Below are 20,859 nucleotides of genomic sequence, written 5' to 3'. Positions count from 1 at the left end.
GACCCAGAGAAAACTAGTGATATTAATGAGCTTCCAGCACCTACAGACGTGCTCATTCTGCAGAAATTCCTGGGCATGGCTAATTCTTTCAGCGAATTCCGGATTTCAGCGCAATATCAGCCCCATTGCGCCAACGTATACACAAAGGCTCAGCTTGGACTTGGCACGAGCAACAACTGACAGCATTCGACACTCTTAAATTCCTACTCTGGATTACTTTGATCCTAAACAACCGATCACGCAGCATGCCTTCAGAATGATGGCAACGGCAACTGCTGCTGACAGTTCCCTACGGTGGCTTACCTCCGTCAAAGCGCGGCTGGCCAGCCAAGCATTACAACGTTCCGCTGCTAGTCCGGCGTATTTTAGCTATCCGTTATGAGCTAGTGCTGCAAGATGGCATGCTTTAAAATGGCACAAGGTTGCGGTTCCTGCAACCAGTAACGTTGTTCATGGAGGGCAACCAGGCGCCGAAACTACTCTCTTACGGGCAAGAAGCATGTTTTACTGGCCTGGCATGGCCGAAAACATCACCGAGAATGTGTCATCCTGTCCAGTGTGCAACAGTTTGGACCTCACCAACAAACACCAACACTTATTTCACATCATGCACCTGCGCTCCAGTTTATCTCCGATTGCTACATATGTCTTACTTAGTTTATGAGTTTGTACCGTTGTGATTCTTTAAGAGGGAAGATGTAGGTCCCTGTCTCTCATGTTATGAGCCATAGCTTTTGTAGTTACGTCCATTAGCTTTACAGTAACCTCTCCTTGTCTGGTTCACGAGCAAGTGTGAAGTCATATTTGCTGTGTAGTTAATAAAGTATTTTGACCTATATCTTGGTGTTAAGGCTCAAGTTATTTATAACATCCGAAACACACTAATAAAGTACACGTTTGCATATTACAAGACCTTATTTATATCAGAGATTTAAAAACACAATTCGACAGGTAATCATCAGTGCTATGGTGTCTGAATTGTGTGTGGAATATGTCATCCTTTTCGTGCTGTCATATTTGCTGTAATATGAGATACATGCCTGTTGCAAATTCGGTCTTCGTCGTAAATTGCAACATTCTTCATTTATTCCAGAATTTAAAACTTATAATCGAAATTGAACATGATTTCACTCCATTTTATACATCTTTGCATTTTCCTTTGCTTCCTTTATTCCTGCATTTGTTCTTAATGATCGTCGTTCATCCGTCTCTATACCGTCCGCGTATATTTGTTATTAAAGAGATGCATTTCGATATCATTGGAATTATTCTCGCGCAGAAACAAAATCCACCAAGAGCTCTGTTGATTATTGATGCGCGCATCGAGGTGTGAAGTTGTTGATTTCTTGCTATCTTATCAAACATAATATTATACATGAATACCATCAGGCCGTCCGCAGTGTATAAGTAAAAGAGAAAGGGTGCGGCATTTAGTGCACGAGATACCATTCAGCTCCGTTCAAGTCAGATTAAGAATGGTTCAAAGATCTCCGATGAGGTAGATGGGCTCAGGACCACACTCTTGCGGATGAATGTAGCGTTCACTCGCCTGATAACAGCTGGAAAGAAACTGCTCGTGAATCTGCACATATGCTTCTTCAAACTTCAGTACCTACAGTCTGGTGGGATAGAGGTGACGAGGGAGTGACTGTGGTAAGAAGTCCTGATGCTGACGGCCTTCTTGATCACTGTAAAGTGCAGCTAGAGAAAATGGAAGGGTGGTTATTTGTTTGTGTGGTGATCTGGGCTACATCCACAATTCTCTGCAATTACGTATGGGATACAGCTGGCCCCTAGGCATGTGATGGAGGATCTGTAAAAACAAATAATATGCTATAAAGTCATTTTACCTAGTTTGCTATTTCATGGTCGCCTGTTGTGGCAAAGACATGGAACATATAAAAGTTATTGAGACATATCTGCACTTTGAGGAAAAAAAAGGCTTAATCATCTTTCACACACTATTATGGTTACAATGTGCACAACGGTTCATTCCAACGAACGCTTCTCATGCATTTGTTAACGTTCAATTTCAGATGCTAACCTCCAAGTGCATTTGCGACATGCATCGCAAAATTCAGTGCCAACTCATTGTCCGACGATCTTTTCACGCTGAAAGCGCCAACAATGCTCGTAGTGTCGCAGATGACTCACTTTTTTTTTACCAAGGCATGTTAATGTTTTCATTTCATCTACGACATTGTGCTGAGAGGATTGTATCACTCCTGAAATCTAAGGGTGGTGAATCTGTGGAATTATTTGCAGCAGAAGGCGGAGGAGGTAAAACAGTTGATATATTTTAAGGCAGATATACATACATAATGTAAATTCTTGATTAGTACGGGTGGCAGATGTTATTGGGAGAAGGCAGTAGGACGAAATTAGGAGGGAGAGATAAATCAGCCATGATTGAATGGCGAAGTACTTGATGTGGCGAATAGCCTAATTCTACTCCTCTCACTAATGATCATATCATCTATGAAGAGGATCAGAGATATCGACTGCTTGACACTTTCTTGTTATTAGGTCGTTTTGCGTAGGAACGTTGTTATATATATATATTGGATTATGTTCCTTTATCCTCGGAGCGGTTGCTTCCCTGAAGTTTCGATCTTTCTTTCAAAGTTATTGACTCATTTATTTCAGTGTCTAAAGAAAGAGTACAGGAATCGGCAACACATCTCCCGCTTTTCACGAGCGGTGTCGCCACAGTTGGTACCTAGCACAACCCCAGCTGTCTATTTAGGGTGCGTTTCAATAAATGTATAGGGTGAATAAAATATTGCGAATTTAATCTTAAATGTTACTGCTTATCTCCTCCATATGCCTTATTTTTTCTCAGGCATTCTGAGCAATGGCATGGAAGTCGATAACTTTGACTTGTCCAAATAAGATTATGTTGATTTTAGTTTTACACAGCTGTTGTTAAATATGTCTCTGCTAGTGAACCCGAGTGAATCCAATGATTCACTACCTTCTGCCGGAAAATATTTATTTTAATCTTAATCTAATAATCAAACCGCTTTCCCAGCAGAGTTGGTTAAGGACACTTTCCACATGAGAATCATTTTTTTTCCATCCAACCCATGAATCCCCGTAATAGTTTTGAACTTTCAGTGGACATCTTGTCATTTCTGGAAATCTTGAGACTAAAAGCAAATCCGGCTTGATTTGCTCAACGATGGTAAGATGTATCGCTCCTTCGCCGGATGAGCAATCCACCCCTCCCTTGGAAATGTATGTCCATTCTTATTTATGGAGGCCAAGCATGCACACATTATTCTGTGCGTCCTTTTTAAAAAGTGCCCTACCCTGTTCTCTTAGAACACAGTAGATTCCGCCTGAAGTCTGATCATAATAAAGACCTTAATACTACTGCATTTACTGTCCCAATTACACATGGGCATTGAATGATTTGTGCAAGTAATGCAGGTTTGTTTCAGCTTCCAAATTACCCAATCGCTCACCCATTACAATATTCGTCGTCGTATTTAGCAGTTTTGACATATTTATTAGTCTTTCGAAATGCGGTTGCAACTATTATGTCCTTGCCCTCTCATCCCGCTAGATTGTAAAAAAAAAAAGGCAAAACAGACGCAAAAAGGGAAATTAACATTAGCAATAATCAAATAAATAAAGTTAAATCCTCACTTTTGTCGGTCTGTTAGAGACTGCGCAACCAAAATTCCGACTTATCTTTTGCCAATTCATTCCTTTTTGTTTCTGCTTGACGTTGGCGTTTCAGTGTGAATTGTAACGGACCATTGGCCTAAGAAACGTCTTGATAAATATATAGTACATTTGAAAGCAACGTCAGAGAGCTGCTTTGTAATACAATGCTAGATGCAATGACTTACTGAGTAGCTTTCGCAGCCGTGCCAGTTCTGTAAAAGAAAGGATAATTTCAAAATAGGAAAGTTATCTACTGAACTGTTCAGTACCTCGAAATCGCTCTCAATAGGGATGCATGTTGTTGTCTGCGTGTAACCCCACTCTCACTCTGCCGAATGTTGCTCGTTTGTTTGTCTGCAATACAATATAAAGCCTTATTGACGATTATTTCCGGGAAAAGTATATGTTTCAATTGTCTCCTCCCCTTCCTTAACCCTCGAGCCTTCGGGCTCCTGCTCCGCCCTTTTTCCTTCCTTCTCACCCCCCCCCCCCCCCCCCCCCCCCCCCCCCCCCCCCCCATCAGTCTGAAGAAGGGTTTCGGCCCGAAACGTCGCTTATTTCCTTCGCCCCATAGATGCTGTTGCACCCGCTGAGTTTCTCCAGCATTTGTGTGTACCACCCAATATAATGAGGCCAATGGGAAGATACAAATGTATATCCCGTATGATCATTACTGCCAATCGGTAAACTTTGGATCGAACGATCATTCTTCTGTAGTTATTAAATTACGAGCAGTATAGTTTTGACGTGCAATCTACATGTTCACAAGTGCTTTATGGGCGATTATTTGCATGAAAAGTATATGTTTCAATGTTTGTCATACACAATACAGCACTCGCGTTACCTGAACATGACGGCCAACGATAATCTGTTTTCGTTTATGTAATCCATTTAACATATTTATTTTGAAAGGAAAAAGCTAAAGAGAAAACAAGAAATGCTGTACCTTCATCCTTCAGCTTAACCAACTCCTCTGAAAATCGAAATAGCATAAAAAATTACGTACCTAAAAGTCTAAGATACCACAAATTCAACGTTTTAACATCATTTTCAGATTCGCCTGCTTCAAATAAACCCTCGTTCAGTGTTTGCATGTAGAGGCCGTCTGTGCCATTCAACAAGTCATTAGGTCATAGGTGATAGGAGTGGAATTGGGCCATTTGGCCGATCAAATCTACGTCAGTCCTTCATGGCTAATCTCTCTCTCACACCAAACCCCATTATCCAGCCTTTTCCCCCATAACGTCTGACACCTGTACAAACCAAAAATATATATATATATTGCCGAACAATTGCCCTTGAAGGCCTTAAAAATATCAAATGACTTGGCCTCTACAGCCTTCTATGACAAAGTATTCCACAGTTGCCAAACTCTGACGAAAGAATGAATTCCAATAATTTCAGATTATCAGAAATGCATTTCCTGTGTGTGTGTGTGTGTGTGTGTGTGTGTGTGTGTGTGTGTGTGTGTGTGTGTGTGTGTGTGTGTGTGTGTGTGTGTGTGTGTGTGTGTGTGTGTGTGTGTGTGTGTGTGTGTGTATGTGTGTGTGTGTGTGTGTGTGTGTGTGTGTGTGTGTGTGTGTGTGTGTGTGCGTGTGTGTGTGTGTGTGTGTGTGTGTGTGTGTGTGTGTGTGTGTGTGTGTGTGTGTGTGTGTGTTCTTTGTTTGTGTGTGTGTGTGAGTGTGTGTGTGTGTGTGTGGGCGTGTATGCGTGTGTGTTCGTTTCGTTTCCAGATTTGGTGGGATGTCACATAGCAAAAAAGCTGTCACAATATGGTAAGCTTGTATCAATGTCTCCGCAAAGAATTTTGAATATAAAATCTCAAGCTTTTGACTATCGCGACAGTGTGACATTATAAAGCGCACCATTAAGAAGGGTTTCGGCCCGAAACGTTGCCTATTTCCTTCGCTCCATAGATGCTGCTGCACCCGCTGAGTTTCTCCAGCTTTTTTGTGTACCATTAATTATATTGGTCGCTTCTCTGTTACTCTCATGCGCAGCTCTTTGGAGAGGTTGGCTCAGTGAACAGAAGCATTTCGCGATTGTTTGCATTCCAAAATGAAGTACGTCGCTAGAGAAAAGCATTAAATCCTTTATTTCGTTTTGTTTTGCACAATTAAATAAATTCCACGCGTATTTTCCCAAGTAAACACGTTTCGTTGCTTACCGACGTCCTTGCGAATTGATTGCAATTTCTCTAATTCTGAAATTAAAACGTAATTTCGTCTCAGGTCTCCCCGCCATCTGAACACAAACAGCTGCCTCAAATAGCAGTCAATCTTAACCGAGATAACAAGTATTTTGAAATTAGCTCCCAGTTCTCGCATTGTTGCTCAGGAAATCCCACATGCCAAAAGTAGCAAAGCTTGATAGACCATCAACAGTGGCCGTTACCATATCCGTTAGCAATGTTTCCCAGGACAATGAAAGGCGATGTTTGATAATTATCCCTGTACAAGTGACCACATATAGTTAAACTGAGAGAGACAATGACAATGATGCAATTAATAATAATACCCCTCTTGCAATGCATAATGTAAATGCAGTTTTCAAGCCTTAATGACTTAATTGTGCGAGTGTATAGGCATGTGTGCAACATGGCTAAATTGCCGAACAATTGCCCTGGACGGCAGCGACAGTCACTGACAGCCCAACGCATCATCGGTTCCTCGCTCCCCTCCATTGAGTCTGTCCAAAGCAGGCGTTGTCTGCGGAGAGCGCTCAGCATCGCCAAGTACTGCTCTCACCCCAACCATGGACGGTTTACCCTCCTACCATCCGGGAGGCGCTACAGGTCTCTCCGTTGCCGGACCATCAGGTCCAGGAACAGCTTCTTCCCTGCGGCTGTCACACTACTCAACAATGTACCTCGGTGACTGCCAATCCCCCCCCCCCCCCGGACACCCCCCCCCCAGGACACTCCCCCCTCGGACACTCCTCCCGCCAGGGGGAAAATACTATGACTGTATGCATGTAAATAGATTTATTTATTGAAATCATATTCTATGTCGCTCTTCCAGGGAGATGCTAACTGCATTTCTTTGTCTCTGTACTGTGCACTGACAATGACAATTAAAGTTGAATCTGAATCTGAGAAATATATGGAACCAGGAGTATTTCACAGCAAAATCTGAAATGGTGTTACTGGAGTTGGTAGGAGAAGCGTAATAATAAGGTACTACATATATAGACGAATGCACTAACCAGACTTCGATTGTTTTAAACGTTCTTCTAAAAATTATAAGTAACAAAATATAAAATTGAAACGATAAACTGACATAGCACGAAGCTCAGCCTGGTCAGAATTTTCAAGAACCTGCAGTTTTTTTCTAACAAAATGAAGGAATATGTTGAAAAAAAGTTACAGTATAATGCTAGGAACTGTTTTTTTTATGTACATTATGAAATCGCAAGACTTCTGACATATACTTTAAAATAAAACAAGTAATCCAAGGGAAAACAACATATTCACAATGTGTCTTGTGCCTTTGGCGTGAGGGCGATATGTCCAATTGACTGCCATACTTGTGCACAGAGCGGAACACAAGAAGACACTTTATGGAAAAATAGAAAACCCAAGAATAACTCAATGCGTCAGGCGACTTGCATGGAGAGCATGCATAGTTTCGGACACGTTTCAGGGGATAATTCTTCAGACTCAGCTATAACCTGTCAGTCTACGAAGACAACCACACGCCCCCTTGCTGACGGCTTGAATTATAATGTTGGGATTGTTGCTGAATGTGCGTTCTGGTCCCTTGCCCGACACTGTGGGCTGCTTTTCATATCGCGGTCTTCAAGTAACTTTGATTCAACAGGATCAAAAATAAACTTGATGTGCAATAAACATGGACAGGAAATACTAACCATTCTGTGGCGCCCTTTTAGTAGGTCTTGTACGTATTAAAAAATGAACTGCAAAGTTTCATAACCCGGTTTCTCTCTCAACCTGGCCTATGTTGACTGGCACTTTAAAGTGTTTTTTTAATTTTCAATATTATCAACGGGTTACCGTTACTTACCATCGTTTTGCAGATGTTTCAGCATTTCTGAGGATGATTACGTTATAATTATTGTTCGAACATGAATATTGAACATGCAGAGGTATAATGATGAAGAATGGTTTGGACACGCTCTAATTCTAACTTACCAGCTTCTTTTTTCTTCATTATCTCAACTAGCAACACAAATATAAGGTCATAAGATTAGGCGCAGCAAGTAAACTCCGTCGTTCAAACATGGCTGATCTATCTCTCCCTCCTAACCACGTTCTCCCACATTCTCCGCATAGAATAGAATCGATATGAACAAATAGTAAACACGTCGTCATAGTTTGCTGACATGACCTTGTTTTTCCCTTTTAATGCTAACATAGCCAAAATAAAAAGGAGCGGTTGCTTTACGTGGAGAATCCAAATAGAAATACAGCCGGGAAGAGTATAAAACCAAGAATGCGTTTGCCGAATTGGAGTTGTAATTGACGTGACAGAATAATTTTGGTTATTATGTGCCCAAGGAACGCATCACGAACTTCTTGAAACAGAATTTCCAAACCTTCAGCGGTGTATTTTTATTTTTGTTTCAGTAGAGATTGTCGCAGTGCTACAGTGATACAGCAATGCACCCAGTGCCAAAACCAATCCTCCTTATCAGTTGGTATACAAAAAAGCTGGAGAAACTCAGCGGGTGCAGCAGCATCTATGGAGCGAAGGAAATAGGTAACGTTTCGGGCCGAAGCCCTTCTTCAGACTGATCGGGGGCGGGGGCGGGGGTGGGCGTGGACAAGAAAGGAAAAAAAGAGGAGGAGGGAAGGCTGGGGGATGGGAGGAGACAGCAGGGGGACTGAGGAAGGGGAGGAGACAGCAAGGACTAACAAAATTGGGAGAATTCGATGTTCATGCCCCCAGGATGCAGACTCCCCAAACGGAATATGAGGTGCTGTTCCTCCAATTTCCGGTGCTGCTCGCTGTGGCCATGGAGGAGACCCATGACAGAGAGGTCGGAGACGGAGTGGGAGTGGGAGTTGAAGTGCTGAGCCACCGGGAGGTCAGTTATTTTTTTATCAGTTATTTTCCTCGCCATATACACAATTGAAAAAGAGCAACGCGTGCTCGGCAAGAAACCGCGGCGGTTCCTCGTATGCCATTAGTTCTAAATAAATGTCATGCCCATTTTATCTCCAATCCATTCTCCAGCTGTGAATGTGGCACTACTTTTTTACGTGGGATAAATCGTATGCAAGCGGCTTTATTTAGTTTTGTTCAGAGGTGCAACATGGAAACAGGCGTTTCGGCCCACCGAGTCCGCGCCGACCAATGGTCGCCGCATATTAACACCATTCTGCACTAATGGGACAATTAACATTGTTTACCAAAGGGGGGGGGGGCAGAGGAAGCGGAGAAACCCCACTCGGTCACAGGGAGAAAGTATAAACTCCGCACAGATAACACCCGTCGTCAGGATAGAATCCGGTTATCTACCGCTGTAAGGCAGTAACGGTACCGCAGTGCCAGCGGATCACCATTTATGGTAAAATACGTGAATTCATTGGTACCTGTATCCGCCAGCTCTGCCTTGAGTTTGATTATTTCTTTGTTTTAAATGAAGCACATTTATACATTTAAAATATATAGGACATCTGAGACTAAAAACACAAACAATCACAAATACCAATTGAGTATTGTATCTAGCATATCAGCAACATTGTAGGACGTAGACTACACAACCTTGTCCATTTGACCAAATCTCATCGTCGATTGAATAAATACATCTGCATTTTAGGCATAATACTAACCATTTAGTGAACAAGGTACACGGCCAGCTGTTCTCCAATTGTAGAAGTGATTAGTGGTAATAACGTGTATTTGTCTGTTTAGGGTTACTGAGTGCAAGCCATGTTATTTAGATACGGTGGCCTTTTCTTTAGTTTTCCCTACAGCGAAAATCACTAATACATCGTTATATTGGTTCGTGAAATCAGGGAAATTAATTTGATGGCCATGTCAAAATTAAGAGAAAAGTGAATGGTGCCTTTAATGAGCACGTAAAGTCACACCTTCAAATAACAATGATGAGTTCAGAAAACATAGCCAACATCAGTTAAACTCGGAAATATATTAATATTCTACCAAACTGATCAGATGAAAAAAACAAGTTGAATTACCAGTCAGTAAACAAATATATAATTGTAATTTATTTGATAGCCTGAAAATGAATCTTGGTATTCATCTTATTAATCTCATGCCATCAACACACCATCGCATGTCTTTCTTCAGAAACATGTATCCTATTAAATAATCACTATTGGTACCCTTAAATAATCTATGTAAGAACGGTTCCAAAAGAATGTTTTTCCCAAATACAATTTCCTAATAATATTTTGAAATGAGGCATATCAATTATAATCTATTTGGAGTTAGGAATGATTGCGCTTCATGTTGATAGCTCTGCTGCTTTCAGAATATGAAGTGGTAAGCTGGAAATTTCGTTCACGTCCAAGTGCAAGGTTCGGACTGTTGCTGATGTTTGCGCCTTTGTTTTACTCTTATTTCACTCCCACTCAATATGTGCAGCCGCTCTTGACATTATAGTACAGTGCACGGGCCAAACATGTTTTTAATAACGAGAGACTGATATAGTAATATTTGTGAATGTATGCTGAAACAACGGGATGTTAAATTGAATAGCTTTGCTTTTACTTCTAGTACGTTTATTTTACGTTTATCGTTCCCAATGTACAAAAGCACATGTATATATGCTACAAATTGATAACATGACAAATAGCCTTGGACGTTCTGGCGCCGTTTAGTCAAGAGATCTCCCTCGTTTAACAAGTATGCTACAAAATCCATAGACAATTTTTAAATATTTTTTGTGATTGTCACGAAATATGAATTAAGATAATATATCAGAATTTCAAATATAATCATAATGCCCGTGCACTCATTAAGCTACCGTTGAGATCCCATGTTTGCACTTTGACCATATGCAATATACTGTAGCATTTGTAGTTGAATTTAGACAAGAACCAGATAATAATTAAATTACATTTGTTTTAAATTCTGATTCGGGTCATTGTCAAATACCATCCCGACAGCTAATTGTGGCAAATGTTATTGATTCCAACAGACTGACGTTGATATAATTCATTCCCGAATTGTCTAATCTGATCGTGCTGAATATTCTGATTCATTCACTTTGGCATATACTGTTCAGGTATCCTAACATAAGATGCAGCCATAAGATCCAATCTGACTCTCAAAATATTGTAGCATTTCTCGCTGTCGATATGCATTCGATACTGGTGACAAATTTATTCGGACTATTGGTCTATAACTGAAATTGGACCACGTTTTGTGGGAATAACATGTTCATAAATATATAGTTCCCAGGAAAATAAGCAAATAAAGCTTTTGTACTCACCGCTCATACATCCTTCTACAAATAAAGTTAAATATATTCATAAACAACCTGTCCAATCCGAGTGGCTGTTAGTCTTATCATTGTAACATACATAGAACATTTCAAACATAGCCTGTTCCCAAAAGAGTTCAACTTGTCAACCGCCGTCATGATTAACAACGGATGATGACTATCTTCGAGTCTCAAGGATTCGAGCAGCGTGGAACCAACCCATTGTCCCAAACTGGCATCATCGTATAACGTGTTCAAGAAGGAACTGCAGATGCTGGAATATCGAAGGTACACAAAATGCTGGAGAAACTCAGCGGGTGCAGCAGCATCTATGGAGCGAAGAAATAGGCGACGTTTCGGGCCGAAACCCTTCTTCATCGTATAACGTGTCCAATTTACACTCGCCCCACCTGTTTACTTTTGGCCCACATCCCTCTACACGTACGTGTTTCTTAAATGTTGCGACGGTACCTGATTGAAGTACCTCCTCCAGCAGCACCATACATAGACCCACCATACTTTGTGAACAAAGTAACCCTTCAGTTTCCTATTACATCCCCACTCTCACCTTAAAACCATAATCCCTGGTTCTATCGTATAACGTGTCCGGAAGTCTGAAGAAGGGTTTCGGCCCGAAACGTCGCCTATTTCCTTCGCTCCATAGATGCTGCTGCACCCGCTGAGTTTCTCCAGCAGTTTTGCGTACCATCCCTGGTTCTAAACTGGATAACGACTCTGTGTGTATATCCGATCTATTCCTCTCATGATTTTGTACAACTCTGCAAGATCTGCTCATACCAATGCACTCCAAGGGATAGAGTCCGATCCTGGGCAACGTCTCCTCTATCGCCCAGGCCCTTGAGACCTGGCAAATCGTATATTTTCTCAGCACTCTTTCCAGCTTGACAGCATATTTCTTACCACAAGGTGCCAAAACCTGAACACAGTGCTCTAAATGTGATTTCACCAACTTGTGATAACTTTTGTCTTGTATAACTTTAACTTGACCTCTGAACTTCCCTACTCATCACTCTGAACGGCGGTGGCCAAGTGCTGAAATCTTACTTGACCATACTATCCACTGACGAAGCTACTTTCGAGGGGCCTACACTCCAGGATCCCTCGGTGTCCAACACTCACCAGATCCCTACGATACACCAAATAGGGGGGGTTCTGGCGCGCTATTATGGCTGCTGTGGGCTGAATGGACTGGTTTACAGAGGATAGCATGGCCATTGTGGGCCGAATATCTTTTTTGGTCTGTTGGCTCAGTCATTCAGGCCTATTATTATGGCAGCTCACGACTGGTGGGTTGGCAGTTGACTCACGGCTATTCCTTGAAATTCCATTTCAAGCAGGGTGCAAGCCGACCAAATTCAAGTGCAGTTCCTTACCACTTCAAGCAGGGTGCAAGGCCAGCAAATTCAAGCGCAGTTTCATACTATATCAAGCAGTGTGCAAACATCACAGCCGTACGTTGTAACGTTTTGTTCTAAAATCAATACCAAGTGCAACCAGGAAGTGGTCAAGATTAGACTTTTAATTATATAGAAGGCAAGGCAACTTTAGTTAGGCAAAGCAACTTTAATTAGGCAAGGCGACTTTAGCATTTCCAAACCAAAGGCAACACAAATTTAGCATTCACAAACCAAAAGCAACACAGCTTTAGCATTTCCAAACCGAAGACAATACAGCTTTAGCATTTCCAAACTACATTTTCAAACCACAATAATGGCACTGACAGGTCAGTAAACCCACGCACAGTTTAGTCGACATGTGTTCAGTGTTATTCACAGCTCAGACTAAGAAACGTCATGCTCTCTCTCTCCCATTTTGCGGAGACTGACGGAGGCACTCAACACTTCCGGGTTTATCGTCCCTCCGGAAGGGGCGTGGCCTTCAGGAGACATAATCTCAACGTTTGTTAAACACCAATAACTCTTATTTTCCATCGATGAGAAAAACCCTCTTGTCCCGCGCAGCGGAGGGGGACTCTGAGTAAGGCGGCCAAAAATCACAGACGTAAATGGCGGGTTGTTTTTTTTCTAAAATCAATATACAGAAAAATAGGAAGTGGTCAAGATCAGACTTTTAGTAATATACATAGTTGTTCCGTTTTGGCTTGCAGTCTCAAAATCAAAGCGAGATATTTATCACTGTTTACTGCTCAACAAAATATATATCTCCTTAATACTGAACCCTTAATCACATAAATTCAAGCTCTCATTACAATGGTTCCACCCATTATCCATAAAATCTACACGCATGGTGGAGCGTTGCGCCATTTACTCTCATTTCAATCAATGTCAACTTTTTAGGAGGTTCATCAGCAGTTAAAATGTCGATTCCTCAGAATAAGGTATATGGGACAAAGTACAAAGAAGTATAATCATCATTATATTCATACGCGCGTCACCCAATATTAGCTTTATAAGAGTCCTCCGAAATGGTCGACGTTCCCCGTACAAAACTAGACTCTTTTATTTACCTTTGCTTTGCATGATTTCTTTAAGTAGCTTTAATTCTAAAGAGTAAGTGGAAGAGTGTCGTTTCATTAAAATAAAATGTATTAATTCGACATCACTTACATAGCTTTTACCTCCTATACATTATATTTAACAGCTACCTTTTCAAAGTATGGTTTGCAAGCATCGTTGAAAACATCATTTGCGGGCAATATCTATTAAGGAATAGATTAGTTACATAATTTAGATTACAGGATTACGATCTAATCCCAATAATCAATGGTATGTACAGGCTGCTCCAGAACGCACATTTGTATTTCCATATCACTTGAATTGTGCTTATAATTGAGCGTGTTCATTTTGGGCAACAATGAGGTACGACATGGTGGTGGATACCAACTTACCTTTATCTTTTCGGGCCAATTCCTCTTCTATAAAGGAAAACGATCATCTTTATACAAGAGATTTGAAATAAAAAACTACTTCGGAACACAACGTATATTGGCATGCCCAACAGTGCTTCCATCATTAGGGAAATTGACGAGGGTAAAGCAGTGGATGTTGTCTATATGGACTTTAATAAGGCCTGACAAGGTACCTCATGGAAGGTTGGTTAAGAAGGTTCAACTGTTGGGTATAAATGCAGGAATATCAAGATGGATTCAACAGTGGCTGAATGGGAGAAGCCAGAGGGTAATGGTGGATGGCTGTTTATCGTGTTGGAGGCAGGTGACTAGTGGGGTGCCTCAGGGATCTGTGTTGGGTCCTTTGTTGTTTGTCATGTACATCAATGATCTGGATGAATGTGTAGTACATTGGATTAGTAAGTATGCAGATTATACCAAGATAGGGGGTGTTGTGGATAATGAAGAGGATTTCCAAAGTCTACAGAGTGATTTATGCCATTTGGAAAAATGGGCTGAAAGATGGCAGATGTAGTTTAATGCTGATAAATGTGAGGTGCTACACCTTGGCAGGACAAATCAAAATAGGACGTACATGGTAAATAGTAGGGAATTGAAGAATACAGTTGAACAGAGGGATCTGGGTATAACCGTGCATAGTTCCTTGAAGTTGGAATCTCATGTAGATAGGGTGGTAAAGAAAGCTTTTGGTATGCTAGCCTTTATAAATCAGAGCATTGAGTATAGAAGCTGGGATGTAATGTTAAAATTGTACAAGGCATTGGTGAGACCAAATCTGGAGTATGGTGTACAATTTTGGTCGCACAATTATAGGAAGGATGTCAACAAAATAGAGAGAGTACAGAGGAGATTTACTAGAATATTGCCTGGGTTTCAACAACTAAGTGCCAGAGATAGGTTGAATAAATTAGGTCTTTATTCTCTGGAGCGCAGAAGGTTAAAAGGGGACTTGATAGAGCTATTTAAAATGATGAGAGGGATAGACAGAGTTGATGTGGACAAGCTTTTCCCTTTGAGAATAGGGAAGATTCAAACAAGAGGACATGACTTCAGAATTAAGGGACAGAATTTAGGGGTAATATGAGGGGGAACTTCTTTCCTCAGACAGTGGTAGCGGTGTGGAATGAGCTTCCAGTGGAAGTGGTGGAGGCAGATTCATTTGTATAATTTAAAAATAAATTGGATAGGCATATGGATGAGAAGGGAATAGAGGGTTATGTTATGAGTGCAGGCAGGTGGGACTAAGGGGAAAAAAGTTGTTCGACACGGACTTGTAGGGCCGAGATGGCATGTTTCCGTGCTGCAATTGTTATATGGTTATATGGTTATCAGTGCCACCACAATAACCATATAACCATATAACCATATAACAATTACAGCACGGAAACAGGCCATCTCGGCCCTACAAGTCCATGCCGAACAATTTTTTTTCCCCTTAGTCCCACCTGCCTGCACCCGAACCATAACCCTCCATTCCGTTCTCATCCATATGCCTATCCAATTTATTTTTAAATGATACCAATGAACCTGCCTCCACCACTTCCACTGGGAGCTCATTCCACACCACCACCACTCTCTGCGTAAAGAAGTTCCCCCTCATATTACCCCTAAACTTCTGTCCCTTAATTCTGAAGTCATGTCCTCTTGTTTGAATCTTCTTTATTCTCAAAGGGAAAAGCTTGTCCACATCAACTCTGTCTATACCTCTCATCATTTTAAAGACCTTTATCAGGTTTCCCCTTAACCTTCTGCGCTCCAGAGAATAAAGACCTAACTTATTCAACCTATCTCTGTAACTTAGTTGTTGAAAACCAGGCAACATTCTAGGAAATCTCCTCTGTACTCTCTCTATTTTGTTGACATCCTTCCTATAATTTGGCGACCAAAATTGTACACGATACTCCAGATTTGGTCTCACCAATGCCTTGTACAATTTTAACATTACATCCCAGCTTCTATACTCAATGCTCTGATTTATAAAGGCTAGCATACCAAAAGCTTTCTTTACCACCCTATCTATATGAGATTCCACCTTCAAGGAACTATGCACGGTTATACCCAGATCCCTCTGTTCAACTGTATTCTTCAATTCCCTACCATTTACCATGTAAATTGTGAATTTCAAAACCATCAGGTCAATCCTTAAGTCGGTATCGATTGTGATGTCAAACGATCCGTACGGCTTCATTGGAGATATGTGGCGAGTACAGTAACTCGTGGATCAGTGCCCAGTCTATTGTTTGTAATCTTTATCGACGATATCGATTAGTCATGATTAGTAAATTCGCGGGTGAAGATACAAATGTGACGTTGTAGAGAGCGCGGGGTATTTTCAAGAATTACAGCGACCTTGATCAGGTGGGCAAGTGGACCGAGGAATGGCAAACGGAGTTTAATTTTGATTTTACTTCGGCGTCACGTGAGTGACTACGTGAAGAACCCACCCAGCGCGCAGGCGCGGCATTACGTCAGCAGTGCAACAGCGGCAGCAGCTGGAGCCAGGCTCTCCAGCGGCAGCATAAAGACAAGACTTCAGGTAAGTGCCTTTTTGTGTTACAGAGTCGCTCAACGGTGAGAAAATTATGGCCACCAGAAAGCGACCAGCCAGAAGGACTGCCTGCCCAACTCCACCCGAGGAGGGGTCTATATCTGGGCGGCAGCCACCAGTAGCGGAGGAGCTATTTCAACGCTCCCGCTCACCCGACACCGAGCCGCTCCCTGTGCCGCCGATTTCGACGCCCGGCACAGGGAGGAAGGCAACCCGCAAAACTGACCGGCCGGTGTCCTCCGACTCGTCGGAAGAACGGGAACGCTCTCCACCGGCGAAACGGGGAGACGCCCGCATCAGCTGCATGAGGCAGCTCCTGGAGCAGATGATCAATGAGGAGATGCAGGCTAGGCATCTCCAAGGAGGACGGGCTTTGGCCTCCTCCATACCATCGCCACACCCTTCTGTACCCTCTCTGTTCGAGGGCAGTAAGGGAGGCCAGGACTGGGCTGGCCTATCACAAGGGCAGGCGGACGACAACATAAGTATGCCGGGCGAGCTGGAAGAAGAGCTACTGGGTGTAGTCGGTCGGTACGCAGCGCCCCCAACGACCGGGATGGTACTACCACCTAGAATGGCGGCCAGTATCAATAGGCTTTCCAACAAGCCGCTGCAGGAGAAGGTCGTTCAGCAGGCCCTTGACACCTATACAGCGCCAGAAAATTGCGAGGCGCTGCGGGTGAAAACTGTCAACGGGCAAATATGGAACCAGCTGGGGCAGCTTATCAGGACTCAGGAGGTAAAAATGCAGCGGGTCCTGAAGCTCCACACTGCAGCCATCACCGCCTTTGCTCGGTCCGTCGGTAACGAAGAGCTCTCCATACCCCAGCAGGATGCGCTGGCGTTGATGTGCAACACTACGTACGAGCTCAACAGCCTACGGCGGGATAACATCAGGCCTGCCCTCAATCCCAAATACGCGGGCCTCTGCAAAGCTCCAGCGCCGGAACGGGAGGCGCTGCTATTTGGAGCAGACTTGGCCAAGAAACTCAAAGAATTGGAAGAGGCGGCCAAACCTGTAGGCCTCATGAGGGCAGCGCCAGGACCGAGCAGGGTGAAGACACCCAGTTGGCAGCACGCCTCGGCATCCACCAGTAGGTACCGAGCTGGTGAAAGCCTGGTGACCGCCTCCCACTACCCCCAGAGCTCTTTTTTAGAGCGGGGCCCAGGGCGGAGCCGTGGGAAGATGCGCCGCCCCACCGCAGCACCAACACGGACACCCTCGGGCCAAACCCATCGGAAACGCCCCCACAAATAAACATGGAGGTAGGTGGGTCTGGTTCCTGCCAACATGCACAGACAAAGGGTGTTGTGTTAACAGGAGGGCGTTTGAGGTTCTTCAAGCATGTTTGGTGCTCCCTTACTAACAACAAGTTTATACTCAACAGCATCAGTGGATACAAAATTGAATTCAAACCAGGCATAGAACCGCCAGTTCAGCACATGCCCCAAAGGGTATTCCTTCCCTCGGAATTAGAGAAGGTAGAAGGACAAGCTGAACTAGACAGGCTCGTGGCTAAAGGCATCATAGAAATGACCACACACGAGCCGCAGGAATTTGTATCGAATATTTTTCTCAAATCCAAGAAAGATGGTGGATGTCGTATTATTATTGATTTGACGTCACTTAATCAGTCTGTTGAGTATCAACATTTCAAAATGGAGACATTTGTCACTGCCAGACAACTGATCTCCAAGGGATACTACATGGCAAGCATAGACATCAAGGATGCTTACTATTTTTTAGTACCCATTCATAAGGATTATTACAAATATCTGAAATTTATCTGGATGGGCCAGCTATGGCAGTATAGAGCATTGCACAATGGTTTAACGACAGCTCCCAGATTATTTACAAAAATTCTTAAAGTGGCCATGAAAAAATTGAGAGAACAAAAACATTTAGTCGTGGCCTATCTGGACGATGTTCTCATATTAGGGAGAACAAGGGAACTAGCTGTCGCAGGAGTTTTAGCCACTAAACAACTCCTTGAAACATTGGGATTCATTCTACACCCAGATAAATCAATATTGGAGCCTACTACTAACATGGATTACCTAGGCTTCACTATTGACACTATCCATATGACTGTCACTCTGCCCAGAGACAAAAAAGTTACACTTACAGAAGCCTGTAACCATTTAATTGCAATACCGCAACCAAGGATACGGCACATAGCCAGAGTCATTGGTACTATAGTAGCAGCATTCCCGGCTGTCCAATATGGGCCCTTGCATTATCAAAATTTGCAAAGAGCAAGGACACATGCATTACGTCTTAATAGGGGGCATTATGACCGTAAAATGGAGTTACCCGCTGAAGCCAGATCAGAACTTCAGTGGTGGGTGGATAACATTTGGCACAGTCACAGTCCTATCGCCGTCGCCAATCCTAACATAACCATTACAACGGATGCCAGTGCTTTAGGCTGGGGAGCTACTAACTCTATAGACAGCACAGGTGGCAGATGGACTAACTCAGAGGCATCGCTACTACAAACACTGGGCATTAACTTCTTGGAGATGCTCGCCGCCTTTTATGGGCTAAAAGCATATGCATCTGATATGCGGCATGTGCATGTTAGGATTATGATTGATAACACAACGGCGGTATCTTACATCCAGCACATGGGTGGCATAAAATCAGTATCATGCGACAAATTGAGTACTATAATCTGGCAATGGTGTGTCGAGAGACATATTTGGCTATCAGCTGCCTATTTACCAGGCAAGCTAAATTCAGTGGCGGACACCAGGTCACGAAAATTCAACGACAACATCGAATGGATGTTGGATCCGAAACTATTTGCTAGAATTGTTAAGCAATATGGTACGCCAGATATAGATTTGTTTGCGTCTAGACTAAATCACCAACTACCCATGTATGTGGCTTGGGAACCAGACCCAGAGGCAGCAGCGGTAGATGCCTTCACGCTGGATTGGGGAAATTTCTTTTTCTATGCTTTCCCTCCCTTCTGCCTCATCAGTCGGGTACTCCAGAAAATTCAAGCTGACTCAGCCTCAGGCATTCTGGTCGTACCCGACTGGCCTACCCAACCATGGTTCCCAATTTTCCACGACATGGTGGTAGAGACACCTATGGTCCTTCACAACCACCCCCAATTATTGACTCACCCGGTAACTGGCATAAGTCATCCATGCCATCGAAAATTGAACCTCCTGGTTTCCAGATTCTGAACAGACCTTACCAGGGATTGGGGTTATCAGAGAGAACAATCACCACCATGTCGGCATCCCTGCGATTTTCCACCAAGAAACAGTACCTGACCTACATCAGGAAATGGGAACAGTACTGCCTGAAAGCAGGGGCATCTTACAAGACGGCTTCGATCACGGATGTGCTGGATTTCCTGGCCCACCTGCACCATGACCAAAAGATGAGCTACAGTGCCATCAATGCAGCTCGGAGCGCCCTGTCCGCATACCTTATGCCCACAGGACAGCATAGTATTGGATCCCACCCTCTGGTTATCAAACTCCTTAAAGGGATTTATAACACCAAACCCCCTACACCTAGATACACCCATGTGTGGGATGTTAGTGTAGTATTGTCACACCTTCGAGGTTGGCCTCCGGTGGGATCCCTGAGCCTGGAACAGTCCAATTACAAGACCCTCATGCTCATGGCGCTTGTCTCTGCTCAGAGGGTTCAGTCGCTGCATCAGTTAAGTCTGGACCACATGGTGACCACCCCAGATTCCATTACTTTTACCATGCCGGGGTTGGTTAAACAGAGCAGGCCAGGTATATCCAACTCCCCGTTGATCTTCCGGGCCTACCCTCCAGAACCTAGGCTGTGTGTGGTGACCCACCTTTATGATTACATAGACACAACCCAAACTCTTAGAGGGAGAGAGAAAGCCTTATGGGTCAGCCATAAAAAGCCTTTTGGACGGGTTACCAGCCAGACAATATCCAGATGGTTGAAACAGGTCCTTAATACGGCAGGGATTAACACGGATGTTTTAAAATCCCATTCAACCAGGGCAGCGTCCACGTCAGCGGCGGATCGGATGCAGGTTCCCCTAGACCACATCTTTAGTGCAGCGGGATGGTCAAGGGAATCGACATTCCAAAAATTCTACCACAAACCGCTGATGGAGAAGGACGTCTTTGCGGAGAGAATTTTAGAAACCGCAAATTTATAATTTAAAGCCCAGGGGAGCTATTTTTTGTTGTTGTTAATAAACATTTGTTTTTTAAAACTAACAAATTCGTTGGTCTTTAGATACCACTTCCTCCCTCGATGATCTTTCGGCAGTGAGTGATATAACTGTTACACGGTTTGAAATCACAGACCTTTGAAGTCTTCACG

General features: G+C 43.1%; 1 protein-coding gene across 1 annotated transcript in view; it reads right to left on the bottom strand.

Moving 5' to 3' along the window:
- LOC129714825 (uncharacterized protein aq_1476-like) overlaps nt 1–20,859 on the bottom strand; it is a 43,300-nt gene that overhangs the window by 2,969 nt on the left and 19,472 nt on the right. The window contains exons 13-23 of the mRNA XM_055664668.1: nt 13,955–13,981; nt 13,574–13,609; nt 11,095–11,109; nt 9,227–9,262; nt 7,823–7,849; nt 7,695–7,721; nt 6,877–6,903; nt 5,840–5,875; nt 4,619–4,645; nt 3,858–3,884; nt 1,851–1,873 (exon numbers count right to left, since the gene is read on the bottom strand). Of these exons, the coding sequence (XP_055520643.1) occupies nt 1,851–1,873; nt 3,858–3,884; nt 4,619–4,645; nt 5,840–5,875; nt 6,877–6,903; nt 7,695–7,721; nt 7,823–7,849; nt 9,227–9,262; nt 11,095–11,109; nt 13,574–13,609; nt 13,955–13,981 (308 nt within the window). The remainder of the gene's footprint in view (nt 1–1,850; nt 1,874–3,857; nt 3,885–4,618; nt 4,646–5,839; nt 5,876–6,876; nt 6,904–7,694; nt 7,722–7,822; nt 7,850–9,226; nt 9,263–11,094; nt 11,110–13,573; nt 13,610–13,954; nt 13,982–20,859) is intronic.

Source organism: Leucoraja erinacea, chromosome 42 (assembly GCF_028641065.1).
Source record: "Leucoraja erinacea ecotype New England chromosome 42, Leri_hhj_1, whole genome shotgun sequence".
Taxonomy (NCBI): Eukaryota; Metazoa; Chordata; class Chondrichthyes; order Rajiformes; family Rajidae; genus Leucoraja; species Leucoraja erinaceus.
Note: the sequence above shows the minus strand (reverse complement) of the source record. Positions and strands in the feature narration are given on the sequence as shown.